Genomic DNA, 19,106 nt, shown 5'->3' with positions numbered 1-19,106 from the left:
GATGTACAGTTATGGTGAACAAAACATGTAAATACTTATATATAACGTCTGTATATAAGATATATAATATATAGCGTAATAACACCACACAGTATTGTTGGAGAAATATTTGTGTGTCTGGCCTTGAGGGTGGCAGCCATCAGCTGTGTGAGGTCCTACGTCTTTGTGCCTTTACTCACCATACAAGCTTAGATGTACAGTTATGGTGAACAAAACATGTAGATACTTATACAGTGGAACCTCGATTAACGAGTGGCTCTATTAATGAGTTATTCCAGTAACGAGCAAGCCACTCGCAGCAAATTTGTCTCTATTGACAAGCTCGCCTCTATTAACGAGCAAAACCACATGGTGCTTCCTGGCATCTCGCGGGTTCTCACACGCCTCCGACGCCAGTGTTGTTGTTGTATCGCACACGACAAGTATCCCTCTAGATTTATTTGAGCTTTTCTTTGGGTTTTTAGTGGTTTTGCGACTACAATTTGTAGCACACGATGTCTCCAAAGAAGCTGCTTGCTAAAGATAGTGTTGTCAAGAGGAAGTAAGACACAATTACTGTGGATTTAAAGAAGGAAATTATAGCAAAGCATGAGTGTGGTGTCTGTGTGACTGATCTCACAAGGGAGTATGGCAGGTCCTCATCAACAATTTACACCATAAGAAAGGGAATGAGGTGGTAAGGGAGGATGCTGTCTCTTCCACTGAGATCAGGGAAGTGTTTGGAATGTTTGAAAAGGTGAACGCATTCTTGGAAAAGCTGCCCTGATAAAGCAGTGACAACCCGGTGTGTGAAAATGTTTAATTAATTTATCACTTTGTGATAACACTTTGTGAAAGTGTTATCACTTTCGCAGGTATATGTCGAACGTGACACACTGTTTTCTCTTGAATGAACCCAAACACCACGCTCAAGCGTCATTTGAGCAAATATTTCTATAAAATCCAATTCTTATCTGATCGACTTGGGGAGTGTATACATGTTTGCCATGAAATTTCCGTTTTCTTTAATAACCACATTGCCTATTTGGGAGAACGGCATTGTATTGTATCTTCATGGTAAGACCATTATATTGTTGACACAACGAGTGTAATCGACTTAGTTTTTTATTTGGTGCTGGTCTAACGCATCCTTGTGTGACATTTGAAATGAAATTTGGGTGAAATTCCCAAGAAGAGAGAGTCCGCCTGACTCAGAGGTGGATTCTCCTTCCACACCATAACTCCTCTCCTCCTTTCCACCTCTCCATCGTCTCCCTCAAGCCAGCAACTACTCTTCATAAGGTAAAGTAAATATTAAAACACTACAACAAAACATTTATATTTACATGTGCAGTATTATATATACATAAAAAAAGTCATACAAGTATGGAAGTTTTTGGGAGTGGAACGGATTAAATTTATTTCCTTTATTTTAAATGGGGAAATTTGTTTCTTAAGACGAGTTTTCCAGATAATGAGCTCGGTGCCAGAACGGATTAAACACGTTAATAGAGGTTCCACTGTATATAACGTCTGTATATAGTGAATTATAGCAAAAACAGTATTGTGGGAGGAGAATGTGGGTGAGTCAGATGACTGGAGGGAGGGCGGGAGTGGCTGGCTGGTACACGGCGGTCACTCCTCGTTACTTTTTGACTCATAATAGCTACTTAGTGGTTCGTTATAGTGAACAAAACATGCAGATACAGTACTTATATATAACCTGTGCTTATAGTGTAAATATAGGCTTGGGTACAAATATTACTGGGAATATGGAATAGATGTTCATGATAATGACACGAGGTGTAAACTATGTGGTATGTTAAGGTCTCACACCCTGGCCCATTATGTTCTTGATTGTCTGTTGATTAATGTATATAGAAACACTGAGATAAGGACTCTTCCTGAACAAATAGCCTGGATGTGTCACAACGGAAAGGTTGATGATATTCTTGAGAGATATAAGAATTTTGCACCAAGACTGTAATATTTTGTTGAATTATCTGCATGTCTCTTGCAAATTGTCTATACAGTATACCTAGGTCATAAACGTATTTGTGTGTACATCTGATAACATACTACTTGTGAAGGAGGAAATGTATATGTTTATCTCTCAGAATGTTTGGTAATATGTTTATTGTTTGTGATGTGTGTCTATGTATGTATTAACACGTTGTACTGAACGGGGTGAGAATAGCTTGAGCTACCTCATCCCTTTGTGTGTATTTTACCTCAATAAACTTATTTCAATTTCAATTTCAATTTATAGTGTAATAACCGACAAAGTATTTGTTCGCTGATTGATGAACATAATTGAATCAACAATATGCACACAATATTTTTGAGTACAGCAATGATTCACTCATTTTATTATATAAATATATCAAACTACACACTATTGAATAATATTACAGCAAAAAAAAAAACTATGAAAAATCAATCAGAGACATTGAAATAATTAGGTAATTATCTCTTTGTGGCAACTCCGGCCTGACAGCTGGCGAGCAACAGACCGCCTGGGACGCATGCTGAGTCAGCGCCTATAATTTGCCAGACTTCCCCGCCCTTTAGCGGGCAATATATGCCACTTACGATTTTTTTATTATTTTTCCCGTGATCAGTGGACACAAATTAACAGGTTAGGAAGAAAAAATATTTTTTTTTTTTCAAAATGACATGCGCCTGTGGGGATGCAACCTGTCCTCTTAAAAAGAACGTCGCTTTTGGCCGTTTGCCCGTATGGCCGAATATGGACGTAATTTGAAAATGAAAAAAAATTGAAATAAATTAGGGATTTCTTTTTTCAACAACAATAAGTTAAGGGTCCTCTGATAGGTTAGGTGGGCAGGAAATTCTCATAAAGTTTCAAAACTTTATGAAAAAAGTTAATTGAAAGTTCCTCTTCTAAGCTGTCCGAGGAGGACCGGACGACTCAAACAGAAAACGGAACAGTACGTCACTTTTGTGAGTCGATTTCATTTCAAATTACGTCCAAATTTGGCCATAGTGCGCATACGGGCCAAAAGTGACGTTATTTTTAAGAGAACGGGTTGGGGGATGACAGGATATTAAACCCCGAGCATGTTAAGGGTTAATGAAGATAAATTTTTACTTACTAAATATATCTTCAGCATCAGCATGATACAGCTTCCCTCTTGTGTAAATTCGAAAGGGACGAGATTCATCTGAAATTCATCAAGTCATTATATATGATCTACAAGAAGAAATACAGAATTATTTGAACATGTTTGCTGATGATGCCCAACTACTAGGAGAAATAAGAAACTTAGGTGATTTTCATGACCTACAAGATGACTTTGGACAAAATAAGTGTATAATAATAATAATTTTTATTTGCAAGAGGGTACAATGGGTTAGTGAGATTACATAAGACTGGTATTTCTGTGTGGAGCCCCTACGGCTTCCTGGAGCTTATCGGGCTAATGTATGTTATATTAAACCGGGACATTAGCTAAGGAGTTCAGACCTACCAGGGACCAGTGCCAGAACCTGGCCCCTTCAGAGAGGTTTCAGGGAGCAATGGCCCTGTAAAACCCCTTTGTGGTTGGGGTTTTCCTTATCTGCCATCGACCGGGGTTAGGCACCCAGAAAGGTAGGCATAACAAAACAAACCCCACATGGTAAAAAACCAGCGTTGAATGTAATGAAATGCCATTTTCTGGGCGAGTCCCAGAGGCTCCCCAGAGCTATCCCAGACTGATATGCTAATGTCAGACTTTGGCATCAGTCATGTGTATGGAGTTCTTAGGCCTACCGGGGACCACGGCCAGAACCGGGCCCCCTCAGAGAGGCAAGGGGAGCAATGGCCTATAGAAGCCGCGTGTGGTTGGAAGCATTCTATGTCTGCCATCGACCGGAACAGGCACCCAGAAAGGTAAGCGCCTCAAAACAAACCCCTATTCTGGTTAATATTGCTACCAAAAGCCGGGTTGCTCAGCAGTTGCTCAAGCAGTTGTGCGGGAGTCTGAACTTCGACGTGCTGGTCTGGTCTCGGGGTCGGGTTTGGCTTCTGTGTCTGTTTGGTTCAGGGATTTGAGGGTCAAACAGGTTCTTGGCCGCCCATTCTTTATGCGCGTCTGCTCCTGTGCGTTCTTGTTGCCTTGTCTCGGCTTCGCGTTGCGGAGTTTGTGGCGGCCGCCTCCCGGTTAGCCCTTTCTTTTCCTTCTCTTTGGGTATGAAGCTCCAGGGAGCCTCCAGGGCTCACCCAGAAAATGGCGTTTCATTACATTCAACGCTGGTTTTTACATTTATGTAAAGCCACTAACACACATAGCATTTCGGGCAGGTCTTTAACCTAACATATCTGGTAGGATGAAAAGGTACATTGTAGCAAGGTTTTTATATCAACAAATAACTACAATGTAAGTTGACAATGGTGATTACACTGGTAAGGATATATGTCTTAAGTACTATACTAATATTGAAGAAGTGGGTAGTACAAGATAAGTGTGAGTTTGAAATTCAAGGTAAGAAACTATGAGGATGAAATTAGGTACTTTTTGGTTTTACTTTTGAACAGGGGATGGGTTGGACAATTTTTTATTTCATCAGGGAGTGAGTTCCAAGGACTGGGCCCTTAGTAAGTGTATGGAATAACACTTGGTAAATGGAATTTAATGTGAATAATTGGGAGATTATGGAATGTAGAACAGGAGATAATAGGCCACACACAACCTACAAATTATGTGAAAAAGCTTTAAAGAATTCGGATAGAGTGAGAGATAAGGGTGGTTCTGGATAGAAACTGTCACCTGAGGACCAAATAAAGAGTATTGTGCACGGAACCTATGCTATGCTTTCCAACTTTAGAATCGCATTTAATACATAGATGGTCAAATATTAAAGAAAGTGTTCATAACCTTCATGAGGTATTACTTAACCTCTTATTGCTTCTTGTAGTTGCCTTCCCCTTACGGTGAACTGGTACATTAGGCACAGGGGCTGGTGTACCAAGTGCCTAGAGAAGGGAGCCCTAAATTTATGTAGCTTGAGACAAACAGTGAGGCAATATCCACACAAGAAGTAAGGTATATAAACACATGCACATGAAGTTAACACCATAAATGGAACGCAAGCAAAGACCCCCACAATACAAAGTACAAATGATAGCCAACACTTATCTGGAAAACCAGGACTCTAAGGATGAAAGCAAAATAAAAACGAGCATCGAATGTAATGAAACGCCATTTTCTGGGCGAGTCCTGGAGGCTCCCCGGAGCTATCCAGGTTGAATGGATATGTATAACTTTCTGGCATCAGTCAATGCATGGAGTTCTTGCCTACCGGGGACCATGAGCCAGAACCTGGCCCCCTCTAGAGAGGCACAAGGAGCAATGGCCTATAGAGAACCCCCTTATGATTGGGAGCATTCTATGTCTGCCATCGACCGGGATAGGTATCCAGAAAGGTAGGCGCCCCAAAACAAACCCCTATTCTGGTAAACTATTGCGACCAAAGGCCGAACAGCAGGACAGAACTCCCTAAACAAAAATTAGCAAACAAGCACGATGTCATCATGTCGCCGCGCCGCTGTCTGCGCAACCCCCCCTTCCCCTGGAAGAAGCGGGGAAGGGGGGGAGCCCCAGACCCCACTTTCGGAGATCCAACCATTTGTTCTTAGGCTGGATGTCAAAAACGTGAAAACACCACCGACTGGAGGGAGGGAGGGATGCCGGGGAGCCACCGGGACTCGCCCAGAAAATGGCGTTTCATGACACCCAACGCTGGTTTTCTGGGGGGAGCCCTGTCGGCTCCCCGGAGCTAACTACCCAAACATAAGGAAAAACAGGGACTTACCCGGGCAGTGGTCCGTCTTCACTCCTCAACGCGAAGTCGAGACAACTGGCTGCAACCACTGACCCAAAGCAACGCAGGCCTGACTAGGCCCAGGAACATTCACCGGGTAGCGAGCAGCCAGGACCCTGTTTGATCTCGAAAAAATCCAGGCCTGAATGTCCACCCAAGACATGTTGCCAAAGACAGCCGCCAAGGCAGCAAATTTACGCATGTCGTGGGCCCGAGAAAAACCGCAGGCTGGCTACACTTAATAACCCTGCAGACAACCTGAGAGACCCGAGCCCGGGAACAGGGAAGAAGGGAAACGGGCTACAACCCAAAGTGCATCCTCGGCAACAAAACCCGTGGCGTGCAAATAATGGCGGAGGGCCGCAACCGGACACAACACATGATGCACCCCCAGCATGACCAACCAACCCGTCAACAACTCATGGCCCTCTCCGGAACGCAGCCGTCTCATTCTTCTCCAGAAAAAAGGGAGACGGCTGCAAGCGAACATAACGACCACCAGGACCGAAAGAGCAGAAACCTCGGCGCCAGAGGAGAGCTCCCCAACCCGACCCCCCGAGGCCAATGCCAACAGGAAAAGAGCCTTAGAAAAACAATCCCGAATGGAAGGGGCCACAACAAACCGAGGCAAAGAGAGAAACGAGAGCAGGCGGTTCAAGAACCAAGACGGCTCCGGAGGCGCATGAGCAGGCCAGAGGTGAAACAATGCACGAGGCAAGTTGCGAAATGGGGTGGACGTAACATCAACACCGAAAGCAAGTTGAAGCGGCTCCGCCAACGTTGCGCGATACGAAGCGACAGTATTCGGCATAAGATGACGGTCCTGAAACAACCAAGAGAGAAAGGACAGAACAACCCTATCAGAGACCGAAGAACACTAACGCAGTGATAGGAAAAACCGGAAGGACCGCCAGAAAACCTCATACTGCCGCCGAGACGAAGCATGCAGGTGGGAGACCAACAACAAAGCCACCTGCGCACCATACAAGGAATGATAAATTTGAGTCAAAAACCCAGACGAGAAGATTCGAGGAGAAGACAGAACCAGCCTCGTACAGGGCTGGACCGATCTGCTGAAAGAGGCGGAGCCGAGGGAAGACCCTCGGGTTCGGACACCGAGCAAGCAGCGCCTGAAACCAAGGCTGGGCCGGCTACCAAGGAGCCTCGGTAAGTCTCCAAGCGAGTCAGAACCTGGAGCAACAGTGGAACCGAGGGAAAGAGGTACAGGTAACCCCACCTCACCCAGTCCTGCCGGAAGGCGTCGACCCCGACGGCTTCGCAGTCGCGGAAGGGCGCCACGTATACCGTGAGATGCCTCGACCACGCCGAAACGAAGAGATCCACGTCCGGAGTCCCGAACATCCAGCACAGCCAACTGAAGGAGTCGGCATCGACCGTCCATTCCATGGAAAGGGGAAGGAACCGGGACAGGCCATCCACCAGGACGTTGGACACCACCCGGACGTGAACCGCCAGGAGTGCCAAACTCCGAGAACTCAGCAGACGAGTCACCCGAAGGGACCAGCCCCAAAAAGCCAAGGACCGCATCGAACCCCTGTGGTTCAGGCAATGAACCACCGTGGTACAATCTGAATGGAGCCTGATCGTTGATCCGCGAGTGACTCGAATCCTCCGGAATGACATCCACACCGCCACGAACTCCCATACCGTGCTGTGAGCCCAACGGAAGGACGGACCCCACCGCCCCTGACCGGCCTGGTGAACACTGGTCACAAAACCCCAGCCAAGAGACGACACGTCCGTGTACACATCGAGCGAGGGCTCGGGAAGGCGCCAAGGCACCGAACCCCGAAAAACCCGAAAAACCCGAAGAGGAAATCGACGACGCAGCAACCGACGCAAAGCCCCTGGAGGTCAAACCCAACGATCGTGAGAGAGGTGGAAGGGCCAGCCCCGAAGGAACCAGAAGCCACAACGAAGCCACACCCGACCCGGCGGGTAGACCATCATGGCAAAGTTCAGGCTCCCGCACAAACTCTCGAGCAACCACCTCATGATCCGGGAACCCCTCAGAAATGGGCGAAGGCGGGATTGCAGGCGCAAGAGAGCCGCTGGAGGAACAGACAAGGAAGCAGTGCGAGCATTCCAAACCAGATCCAGCCAAAACCGAACCTGAGAGGGAAACAGATGGGACTTCCTCCAGTTCACCAAGAACCCGAACCTGGCGAGCTGGGAAAGAACCAAATCCCTGGCGAACAGACACGCAGACTGGCTGGGAGACTAAACCAGCCAGTTGTCGAGATAGGCCAGCACTTGAACACCTAGCAGATGCAGGCGGGTCACCACGACCCGAGTAAGGTGTGTGAAAACACGAGGTGCCAGATTCAACTCGAAGGGAAGACAACGAAAGTGGTAACCCTGATGCCCCACAACAAAACCGAGCCAGTCCCTGAACCCCGGATGAACCGGGACGTACCAATACGCATCCTTGAGGTCCAGGAACACCATCCAAGCGCCCCTCTCCAAAAGAAGACGGAACTGGGACAGCATAGTCATCCGAAAGGAGGGGCACAAAACCCACGGGTTCAGACGGGACGCATCCAGAATGAATGCGCAGGTATTCAGGTGTTTTTTGTTTTGGTAGGGATGCGAGTCTTATTTTCCTCGGCGTCACCCCTTTTATATGAAAGGAGGTACGCGCAGTCCCGTTTCGGGACTGGAAACAGGCGGGAAACCCACCTGAGGGACGACGTCGTTTCGACCACGCCCAAGCGATCCCACTCCAAGATGACCCAACAAAGCGCAGGAGAAGAGGCCTGCCCCGCCAGCCCCGAACATCCCCGAGGGAGGAAGAGCAACCCAAAGCCACCACAGGCCGCACGAAACGACCCGAAAAGCCCACGAATCGTGGGACCAGGCATGAGTAAACTGGGCGAGTCGCCCCCCCCCCCATCGCCCCGTCAATGGGATGAACTGCGAAAGGGCCGATGCGCCTTGTGAGAACCAAAGTGGCGACCAGGATGGTCCCTTCGCCGACCAGCAACAACCGGAACCTCTTGGGTTCCTCTTGGTGGGTGCCTCTTTAGTACAAGCGTATGTACTAAATATGCGTATGGAAATGTCAAGACGCACAAGCCTGGAAACCCACTTCGGCCAATCATTAGCCAGATACCCACACCCACGTACAGACTGGCGAAGCGACTCAACGGCCTGCTGACTCCTTATGTTCCTTGCGCCTTCAGCCTGAAGTCTCCAAAGGAATTTGTTGACTTACTGCGGGGCACACGGGCCACAGGGATAAGAGCCTCGTTGGACGTAGAATCGCTGTTTACCAATGTACCTGTGGACGAGACAATCGGAATGATAGCCGACAGAGTGTATCGTGATCCAGCCTGCACTCCTTTTGACATACCAGAAAATATTCTGAGGAAACTACTCCAAGCTTGTACTAAAGAGGCACCCTTCTTGAGCCCGGATGGGCACATGTATAAGCAAGTAGATGGGGTCGCCATGGGTTCTCCCCTAGGTGTCCTGTTTGCAAACTTCTACATGGGTACCATCGAGCAAAAAGTCTTAGTCGACATGAACTTGAAACCGGCCATATACTGCAGGTATGTTGACGACATTTTTACACAGGTACCTGATGTCAGACATCTGCAGGAGCTGAAGGAGGCATTTGTGCAGAGTTCCGTGCTGCGTTTCACTTACGAGATGGAAAAGGATGGGAAGCTGCCCTTTCTAGATGTAACAGTCATAGAAAAGGGCGGAGGTTTCCACACTGCAGTCTACACTAAGGAAACAAACATAGGAATGTGCCTAAATGCCAACAGCGACTGCCCAGACAGGTACAAGAGGAGTGTTGTTAACGCTTATGTCGACCGTGCTCTCAGCCACAGCTCAGAATGGAAGCAAGTCTACGAAGAACTCTGTAGGGTAAGGCAGGTCCTAGTCAATAACGGCTTCTCCAATGGTTTCGTCGAAGACATCATAAGAAGGAAAGTGAAAAGCCATGCAACCTCTGAAGAGACAACTAACACAACACCTATACCCCCTATTAGACTATTTTACAGGAACTTCTTTTCCACAGCTCATAAAACAGAGGAAAGGGTCCTGAAAGATATTGTTAATAGAAACGTTATCCCTACAGACAAAAATCAGAGGATACAACTGACAATTTACTATAAAACCAGAAAAACGGCCAGCCTACTCATGAGAAACTCTCCAGACACAAAACAGAACGCTTTAAAAGAGACTAACGTCGTCTATGCCTTCAAATGCCCACTTGGGGACTGTAAGCTCCAAAAAACCCAGTATATAGGCAAGACAACAACATCTCTTTCTAGGCGTTTAACGATGCATAAGCAACAGGGCTCCATTAAGGAACATATAATCTCTTCCCACAACCAAACCATCGCCAGAGAAATCCTAGTAAACAACACAGAAATCATCGATAGATACAGCGATAGCAGGCGGCTTGACGTTTGCGAGGCACTACACATCAAGAAGTCAACACCAGCAATCAACAGCCAATTATTGCACAACTATATTCTACCCACCTCAAGACTCCGCTCCAATATAGAAGCATCAAGAAATATGGACCAATAGGCTTTCTACAAACACTTCTATTCAATATCCATTGCTTCATGTTCTGTCTTGTGTTGATGAAATTAATACCCTATTAATACTCTTGTTCTGTCTTGTGTTGATGAAATTAATACCCTATTAATACCACATTTTGTTCTGTCTTGTGTTAATGCCACATCACCCCTTCCACCTCACTCAAATGTAGATATAAAATCGGAGATACGTAAGTTCTATTCAGTTGTGTATTTGTGAACTAAAGTCTTTGAAAATGTAATAAGTTTTACGAAACGCGCCCGTGTCGCGTCAGACTAGAAATAAAAATGAATTTTGGAGAATTGATTTTTTATTTACCTCCAACAGTGAAGCGTAATGTACGAAAGATTGAGAAAATTTGTGTTAGAATTATTAATCTTACTTTTTCGGTCATATTTAATAATATATGTCTACAGGAAAGACTGCTACCAAAATATACTAATATATATATATATATATATATATATATATATATATATATATATACATAAATAAATATGGACATACAGGGGCAACCACCCATAGGCAGACCCCCCCCTCCAACCAGGCAGAAAACAAAAACAAAAGAATAATCCCTGCAAGAGGACAACGTACCCAGGTGGAACAGAGCCGGCCGCTATAAGTGGTGATAACTAGCTGTGCAGTACCCCGCGCCCCTACCAGTGCAAACTACCACTTACCCAAAGGTAAACCAGGGAGGAGGACCCCCCCCCCACCCGGGCACACTTAGGTTAGTCAATTACCAAGCAGCAAAAGACTAAGCAGAGGTAGACCCCAAGGTGACTTGTGGAAGATGCTCCCAAGCCCCAAAGGTGGTATTTACAGGGCACTTAGGGAAGGGAACTCTAGGTGCATGCAGCCCAAGTACGTGTGAAGATTACTCCCAGCTCGCGCACCATCCGTAAGACAGCGCTCCACACAAGGCACAGCATGTGTGTAATTACCTAAGTGTAGTTACAGGATGAGAGCTACGCTCGTGGTGTCCCGTCTTCCCAGCACTCTTTGTCATATAACGTTTTGAAACTACTGACGGTCTTGGCCTTCACCACCTTCTCACTTAACTTGTTCCAACCGTCTACCACTCTATTTGCGAAGGTGAATTTTCTTATATTTCTTCGGCATCTGTGTTTAGCTAGTTTAAATCTATGACCTCTTGTTCTTGAAGTGCCAGGTCTCAGGAAATCTTCCCTGTCGATTTTATCATTTCCTGTTACTATTTTGTATGTAGTGATCATATCACCTCTTTTTCTTCTATCTTCTAGTTTTGGCATGTTTAATGCTTCTAACCTCTCCTCGTAGCTCTTACCCTTCAGTTCTGGGAGCCACTTAGTAGCATGTCTTTGCACCTTTTCCAGTTTGTTGATGTGCTTCTTTAGATATGGGCACCACACAACAGCTGCATATTCTAGCTTTGGCCTAACAAAAGTCATGAACAATTTCTTTAGTATATCGCCATCCATGTAATTAAATGCAATTCTGAAGTTAGAAAGCATAGCATAGGCTCCTTGCACAATATTCTTTATGTGGTCCTCAGGTGATAGTTTTCTATCTAGAACCACCCCTAGATCTCTTTCTTTATCAGAATTCTTTAGATTTCTTACATAATATATAGGTTGTGTGGGCTCTATGTTCTCCTATTCCACATTCCATAACATGACATTTATTAACATTAAATTCCATTTGCCAAGTGGTGCTCCATCTACTTATTTTGTCCAGGTCTTCTTGAAGGGCATGACAATCATCTAAATTTCTTATCCTTCCTATTATCTTAGCATCATCAGCAAACATGTTCATATAATTCTGTATACCAACTGGTAGATCATTTATGTACACAATAAACATCACTGGTGCAAGAACTGAACCCTGTGGTACTCCACTTGTGACATTTCTCCATTCCGATACATTGCCTCCGATTACTGCCCTCATTTTTCTATGTCAGAAAATTTTTCATCCATGATAGAAGCTTACCTGTCACCCCTCCAATATTTTCCAGTTTCCAGAACAACCTCTTATGTGGAACTCTGTCGAAAGCCTTTTTTAGGTCCAGATAGATGCAGTCAACCCAACCATCTCTTTCCTGTAATATCTCTGTGGCTCGATCATAGAAACAGAGTAAATTCGATACACAGGATCTTCCAGATCGAAAACCATACTGTCTGTCTGATATTATATCATTTCTCTCTAGGTGTTCTACCCATTTAGTTTTGATTAGTTTTTCCAATACTTTCACTATTACACTTGTCAATGATACAGGTCTATAATTGAGGGGGTCTTCCCTGCTGCCACTTTTGTAGATTGGAACTATGTTAGCCTGTTTCCACCCGTCTGCTACGATTCCTGTACACAGGGATGCCTGAAAGATCAGGTGAAGTGGAATGCTGAGCTCAGATGCACATTCTCTCAGAACCCATGGTGAAACGCCATCTGGGCCAGCTGCTTTGTTCTTACCGAGCTCCTTGAGCATTTTTTCCACTTCGTCTCTAGTCACCACTATGTGCTCTATGTTGTTCTCTGGAATTCTTATTGTATCTGGTTCCCTAAAGATTTCATTTTGTACAAACACACTTTGGAACTTTTCGTTTAGTGTTTCACACATTTCCTTTTCATCTTCCGTGAATCTATTTCCCATTTTCAACCTGTGAATATTATCCTTTACCTGCAATTTGTTGTTTATGAATTTATAGAATAGACCTGGTTCTGTTTTTCATTTGTCTGCAAACCCTTTTTCAAAATTTCTTTCTGCCTCTCTCCTCACTGCCGTGTAGTTGTTTCTCGCATCTTTGTATCGCTGGTATGTTTGGGGGTTCGGCCTCTTCCTGTATTGATTCCATTTTTGTGTCTTTTGGTCTCTAGCCCTCTCGCAATTTCTATTGAACCAATCCTGTTTCCTAGTTCTGCATCTCTGTTTTGGTATAAATTTTTTTGTGCCTTTATCATATATTTCACAAAACTTGACATACATCTCATTCACTTCCTTGCCTAGCATCAAGTCTGTCCAATTATACTCACTAAAAAAATTTCTAAGGTCACCATAATGTCCTCTCCTGAAGTCTGGTTTTTCAACTGCTTCAACCTCCTTATTTTCTTCCAGCTTATAACGCATTGCATACTTTATTCCCAAAAAGACATGGTCACTTTTACCCAAGGGAGGAAGGTACTGAATGTCAAATATCTCTTCCTCCTTCCTGGTAAATATCAAATCTAGCATGGAGGGAACGTCCCCTTCCCTCATCCTCGTAGCTTGTTTAACATGTTGATACAAGAATGTTTCCAGGATGAGGTCTACAAATTTACAGGTCCAAAAATCTTCTGTTTTAGCTTCATATGCTTCCCAGTCTATGGATTTCAAGTTGAAGTCACCGACTATCAACAGTCGTGATCTATCGTTATCCGCTCTCGCTATAATCTCTCTCATTATTGTTATAAGACCTTCACGTTTACTATCTAGCTCCTCCTTTGACCATGTGCTGCTTGGCGGTGGACTATATGCATTTATCATCATTAGTTTATCATCCTCATGGCAGATCTCTAGTGCTATTATGTCAACTTCTTGTGGATTGGCAGTCATTATTTCGTTCACCTGTAGGTGTTCTTTTACCAGCACAGCAACGCCACCGCCTTTCCTAATTTTTGTGTCCCGTCTCCAAATTGAGTAGCCCCTTGGGAATATGACCTCATTTTTTTTTTTTTTTTTTTTTTTTTTTGAGATATATACAAGAGTTGTTACATTCTTGTACAGCCACTAGTACGCGTAGCGTTTCGGGCAAGTCCTTAATCCTATGGTCCCTGGAATACGATCCCCTGCCGCGAAGAATCGTTTTTTCATCCAAGTACACATTTTACTGTTGCGTTAAACAGAGGCTACAGTTAAGGAATTGCGCCCAGTAAATCCTCCCCGGCCAGGATACGAACCCATGACATAGCGCTCGCGGAACGCCAGGCGAGTGTCTTACCACTACACCACGGAGACTGCTTTAAACTGCTTTAGACTGCGATTTAAAATTAAAATCTTCAAGTTTTGTCTCCGTGAGTACAACAATACAATACAACAATACAATACAATTTTATTTAGGTAAAGTACATACATACAATAAATATTTACAAGGATTGTTTAACTTATAGGTAGAGCTAGTACATACAATGCCTAAAGCCACTATTACGCAAAGCGTTTCGGGCATGATAAACTTAAATGACAAGCTTAATACTAATTGAGCATAATGAGTAGAATGAAAACAAGAAATGAAAACATAGATGAAAAAGCAGCACAAATACAATTATGTCGACAAACAGCGCTCTTTAAAGAAAAAAACAGACATTGGTTGACAATAGAAGGGTAAGGTAGGTTACAGGGAATTTATTAGGTATAGCTTCGCTTTTAACTTAAACTGGTTGAGAGAGGTACAGTCTTTAACATGGTTGGGAAGGTCATTCCACATTCTGGGCCCCTTGATTTGTAGAGCATTTCTAGTTTGATTAAGTACAACAATGTCTGGTGTCTGCAGCTGTATTACATCACTTAACTCCAGTATCTTCGATCTCACTCCATCTATGTTGGTGTGCATGTGTGTGTGTGTATATATGTATGTATATGTGTGAGTGTGTATATATATGTATGGGTATAAAGTATATATGGAAGCTGATCAGAATTACATTTCACCTTTGTGAATGTACATTAATGACACTATGTAAAAGACACATCTAACACTTTATGTAGGGCATACGTAAATTTGTGTATCTATGCATTTACGTATGTAGGTTAGCTTAGCATTTTAAAAGCACCAAATCACCTTCTGTGGTTGAGTGTTCAATAAACCCTTGAACTATATGTTTAACATTTCTCTAACCCTGTCCATGGAGGACAGAAGAAAATGTATATATGCTGGTTAGCATTGTAAATGTGTGGCCACGTCTGTGGTAGAAAAAAAAAAAAAACACCAAGGCACAGCACTGAACACAAGAATCAGGAGCTAGAGTCACACAACCAACACCTAGACATCAGCTAAGAACTGAAGGTGTGGGTAACCGGCATGAGGATTCTGGGGCTCCCCCTTCCCCCTCCCAGGGAGGGGGGAGCAGCGCAGACGGCGGCGCGGTATGTGGTGACATCATACTCGTTTTTCTTTGGGGAGTTCTGTCCACTCGTATGACTTTCAGTAATAGTTTCAACCAGAATAGGAGTTTGTTTTGGGATGCTTATCCTTCTGAGTGCCTGACCCGGTCGATGACAGACACAGAATGCTCCAAATCACATGTGCAATTCTATAAGCCATTGCTCCTTGTCCCTCTTTGAGGGGGGTGGGGGGAGCAGATTCTGGTTCGTGGTCCCCAGTAGACCTAAGAACTCCATTCACACTGGCTGATGTCAAAGTCTAATATATCCATATCAGCCTGGATAGCTCCAGGGAGCCGTAGGGACTCCCCCCCCCCCCCCCCCCTAAGAAAACTATGGGAACATGAATATGGGGAGACATAATTAGTGTACAATGTATAAATAGGTGGGTGGCAAGGCATAAAGAGCCAGATCACACTTCCTATAGCCACTGATAGTTGAGCACTGATAGGTAACCCAACCCACCATATGATGAGATGGAGGTAAGCTAAAAAATACTTACCACTAGTAAACTCTTGTTTTCTTCCCTTTTCCTGTCCATCTTCAACAATAGGTATTTTATTACTCTCAAGTTCACCTTCTGCTATCATTCCTCTATTACGTGGTCGTCCAGTTTTGCTCCTCCTGTCTCCATTTTCTTGTTTCAAATATTTTCTACATTCATAAAATGGAGAAGCTCTGCTATTTCTAATTTTTTCATATTTATTTGAGACTGGAGCTTCTGTAGTATTATCTGATAGTTGTAAATGATAATCATTTTCAGTGTTTAAGATGTTCTTGTCACACATTATGATGGGCTGCTCCACACCAAGTGCTCCAGAAGCAAGGTAGTGAACAAAACAGAACTGATGATGCTTATTTTCTCTGTAGATTAACTGAAAATAGAAAAAGCAATTAATGATAACAGAAAATCTAGACAATCATGGGACAATATACATGGGAGATTTTAATGCTAGACATATTACGCTGGGAGACAGTACTAACAACGATAATGGATGCAAATTTATCAAATATGTTTATGACAACAGATTAACCGTGTATACTACGGATACCCAAACTCATTTATTGGAAGGCAGACTTGATTATGTAATGGGTAGAAACCTTGTGCAAGATAGGATGGAATGTTCGTTGGCAAATCACTTAGTTAGTGATCACTATGCAGTTTCTGCTTCCTATGAGGTACAGTGTGATGTACCTAATAGACATCAGAGACGGAAAATGAATATTCCATACGGCTTGCATGACCACTTTATTAATTGTATATCAAAATAGTATCAAGATTACACAATAACGAATGTACAAGCCTTCTCCTGAGATCTCGTTGATACGATTACTACCTACTACGACACATGGGTGTGTTGGGGAACAGGTCGTAAACCTAGCAGAAGTGGGCAACACCTACCACTACCCAAGTGGGTCCTTGACCCCGTATTTGTTAAAGAACATGAACGAGTAAAGCAACTTGGAGATACGTACAAACGAACCAAAGCACAAGGTGACTTGCATGCATTTCTAGTTGCAAATAGAGAGGTGAGAGACATGAGCAACGTTATACGTAATAAACATTGGGAAGAGTTCCTACAAAGTATAAATGAGCAAACAACACTTGTTGAAGTTTGGGAAAAGATACGAAAAATCTCTAGAAGCAGCCCAACCAAACCGCTGCACCACAGCCCACTAGAACAAGCAAACATCCTCCTTGATCAATGGGCACTAACATCAAGCTACAACTCACTCCCAATTAACATACAGCACAAACTTGATGACACACGCCCCAACAGACAACGAACCATCAATCTTGCCTGTACAGCTATCGACGTGTCGGACCTTAATGATGTAACTGAATGGGAATTAAATCATGCACTAAAGATGGGAAAATCAACTGCTCCTGGAGAGGATGGTATTACTTACAGTCTACTGAGATTAGTCTCACACGTACCAGGTAATCCACTATTAGTGTTGTACAGAATGAGTTTACATGAAGGAGTATTACCTAATGCTTGGACAAAGAGTGTCATTGTTCCCATCCCCAAACCACACTCAGATAATTATAGACCCATATCTCTAACATCGTGTGTTTGCAAAGTGCTTGAACGTATTGTTCTTAACCGACTCATGTATCGTATACAGGGGCACCTGTCACCTCAACTGTTTGGATTTATGCCTGGGCTCAGTACACAACACTGTTTTGCTGAGTACTTCGCACATATTGAAGCTTCCCCTCAAACAGTCTTCATCGACCTAGCAGCAGCTTTTGATACAGCAAACAGAGAAATCATATTGGAACAGCTTGCCGAGCTGGGAATACAAGGAAAATTACTGAAATGGATAAAGGGCTATTTGTCTAATTGAACAGCATATGTTTTGTTTAATGGTGTTAAAAGCACAGAGAGCAAACACTTTGAACTGGGAACTCCACAAGGAGGAGTCCTCAGTCCCTTGTTGTTCAATGTTCTGATGCATAACCTTATTAAAGATCTTCCAACTAATAATGAAGACACTGTCATTTGTTATGCTGATGATATATGTTTACAGGCTGCCACCGAGCCTAGAATGCAAGTTCTGCTCGACGCTTTTGCTACTAGAGCTGAGGAATGTGGCCTCCTTATCTCTGAACAGAAAACTTGTGCCCTCATTCCATGTGGTATTCCACCAGCCAATTATCATATAGATGGGCGAGCACTTGAGAACTGCGAGTCTTACAGATACCTTGGTGTCCCCATTAACGACCCTGGGTACCTTTCTTCTCTCAAGAGGAGACTTTGGGAGAGATTAAAGCCCTTGCGGGTCCTTGTTGGTGTCAATCATGGACTTAACGTGAGACTTGCTAGAATGTTTATGTATCATTTATACGCTCTGTGATTGACTACACTGCTCTACATCTCACACTGTATACTGACAAAGAGCTGAAATCTCTTGAAACCTTGCAAAATGAAGCTATGCGTCTCATCCTTGGGGCTCCAAAGTCCACGAGAATAGTTAATATGAGAGCAGAGTTAAAATTACCTACCATAAGTGAGAGAATTTTGTCTATTAGCACAGTTTTCGGCGTGAAGGCATTGAGTAGATCTAGACAACACATGAAGTTTCAAGCTAAACTTTCTAATATGCTGCACTCACCTGAGGTCTATAGAAGAAGAACGAAATCTGATTATGTATATTGGTTCTACAAGGTAGCCAACTCCATCAAAATATTAAATATGTACCCCACTCAACTAATGATTAATCAGCCAATTACTCCATGGGATAACTGGGATCTATCAGTTGATTTTGTAAATGCGCCCAAGAAAGATAGTGTGCACACTACATTATTAACCCTTTAACTGCGCAACGCGCCTGCAGACCCAGGCTTCGGGTGCGCAACGCGCCTCCAGGTGTTTTTATTTTTCACGTTCCATTCAAAACTCCCGCGGATACATGGGGTTCACAACAGCTTCCTCAGGGCTCTTGTAAACAGACACCATCTTTAAAAAAAACATGGTCCACATTGCCGGGTGTCAGAGCCTCAATAGTGAGTGAGCAACCAAGGCTGGCACTCGCAGCATGAGCGCACAGCACTGCTGTTCAGCGTGTGACCACAGCATCGCCTAACAGTCAAAATATATACAGTATA

At 43.9% G+C, this 19,106-nt stretch overlaps 1 protein-coding gene across 4 annotated transcripts in view; it reads right to left on the bottom strand.

Annotated features, from left to right (window-relative positions):
• LOC123761800 (uncharacterized) overlaps nucleotides 1–19,106 on the bottom strand; it is a 653,931-nt gene that overhangs the window by 491,745 nt on the left and 143,080 nt on the right. For all 4 annotated transcript variants that reach the window (XM_069330457.1, XM_069330459.1, XM_069330458.1 and 1 more), the window contains 2 exons: nucleotides 15,996–16,368; nucleotides 3,096–3,164 (listed from right to left, as the gene is read on the bottom strand). In XM_069330457.1, coding sequence (XP_069186558.1) covers nucleotides 3,096–3,164; nucleotides 15,996–16,368 — 442 coding nt within the window. The remainder of the gene's footprint in view (nucleotides 1–3,095; nucleotides 3,165–15,995; nucleotides 16,369–19,106) is intronic.

The sequence above is a fragment of the Procambarus clarkii genome, chromosome 24 (genome assembly GCF_040958095.1).
Source record: "Procambarus clarkii isolate CNS0578487 chromosome 24, FALCON_Pclarkii_2.0, whole genome shotgun sequence".
Lineage (NCBI taxonomy): Eukaryota > Metazoa > Arthropoda > Malacostraca > Decapoda > Cambaridae > Procambarus > Procambarus clarkii.
The sequence above is the reverse complement of the archived record's forward strand: the minus strand, read 5'-3'. Positions and strand labels throughout refer to the sequence as shown.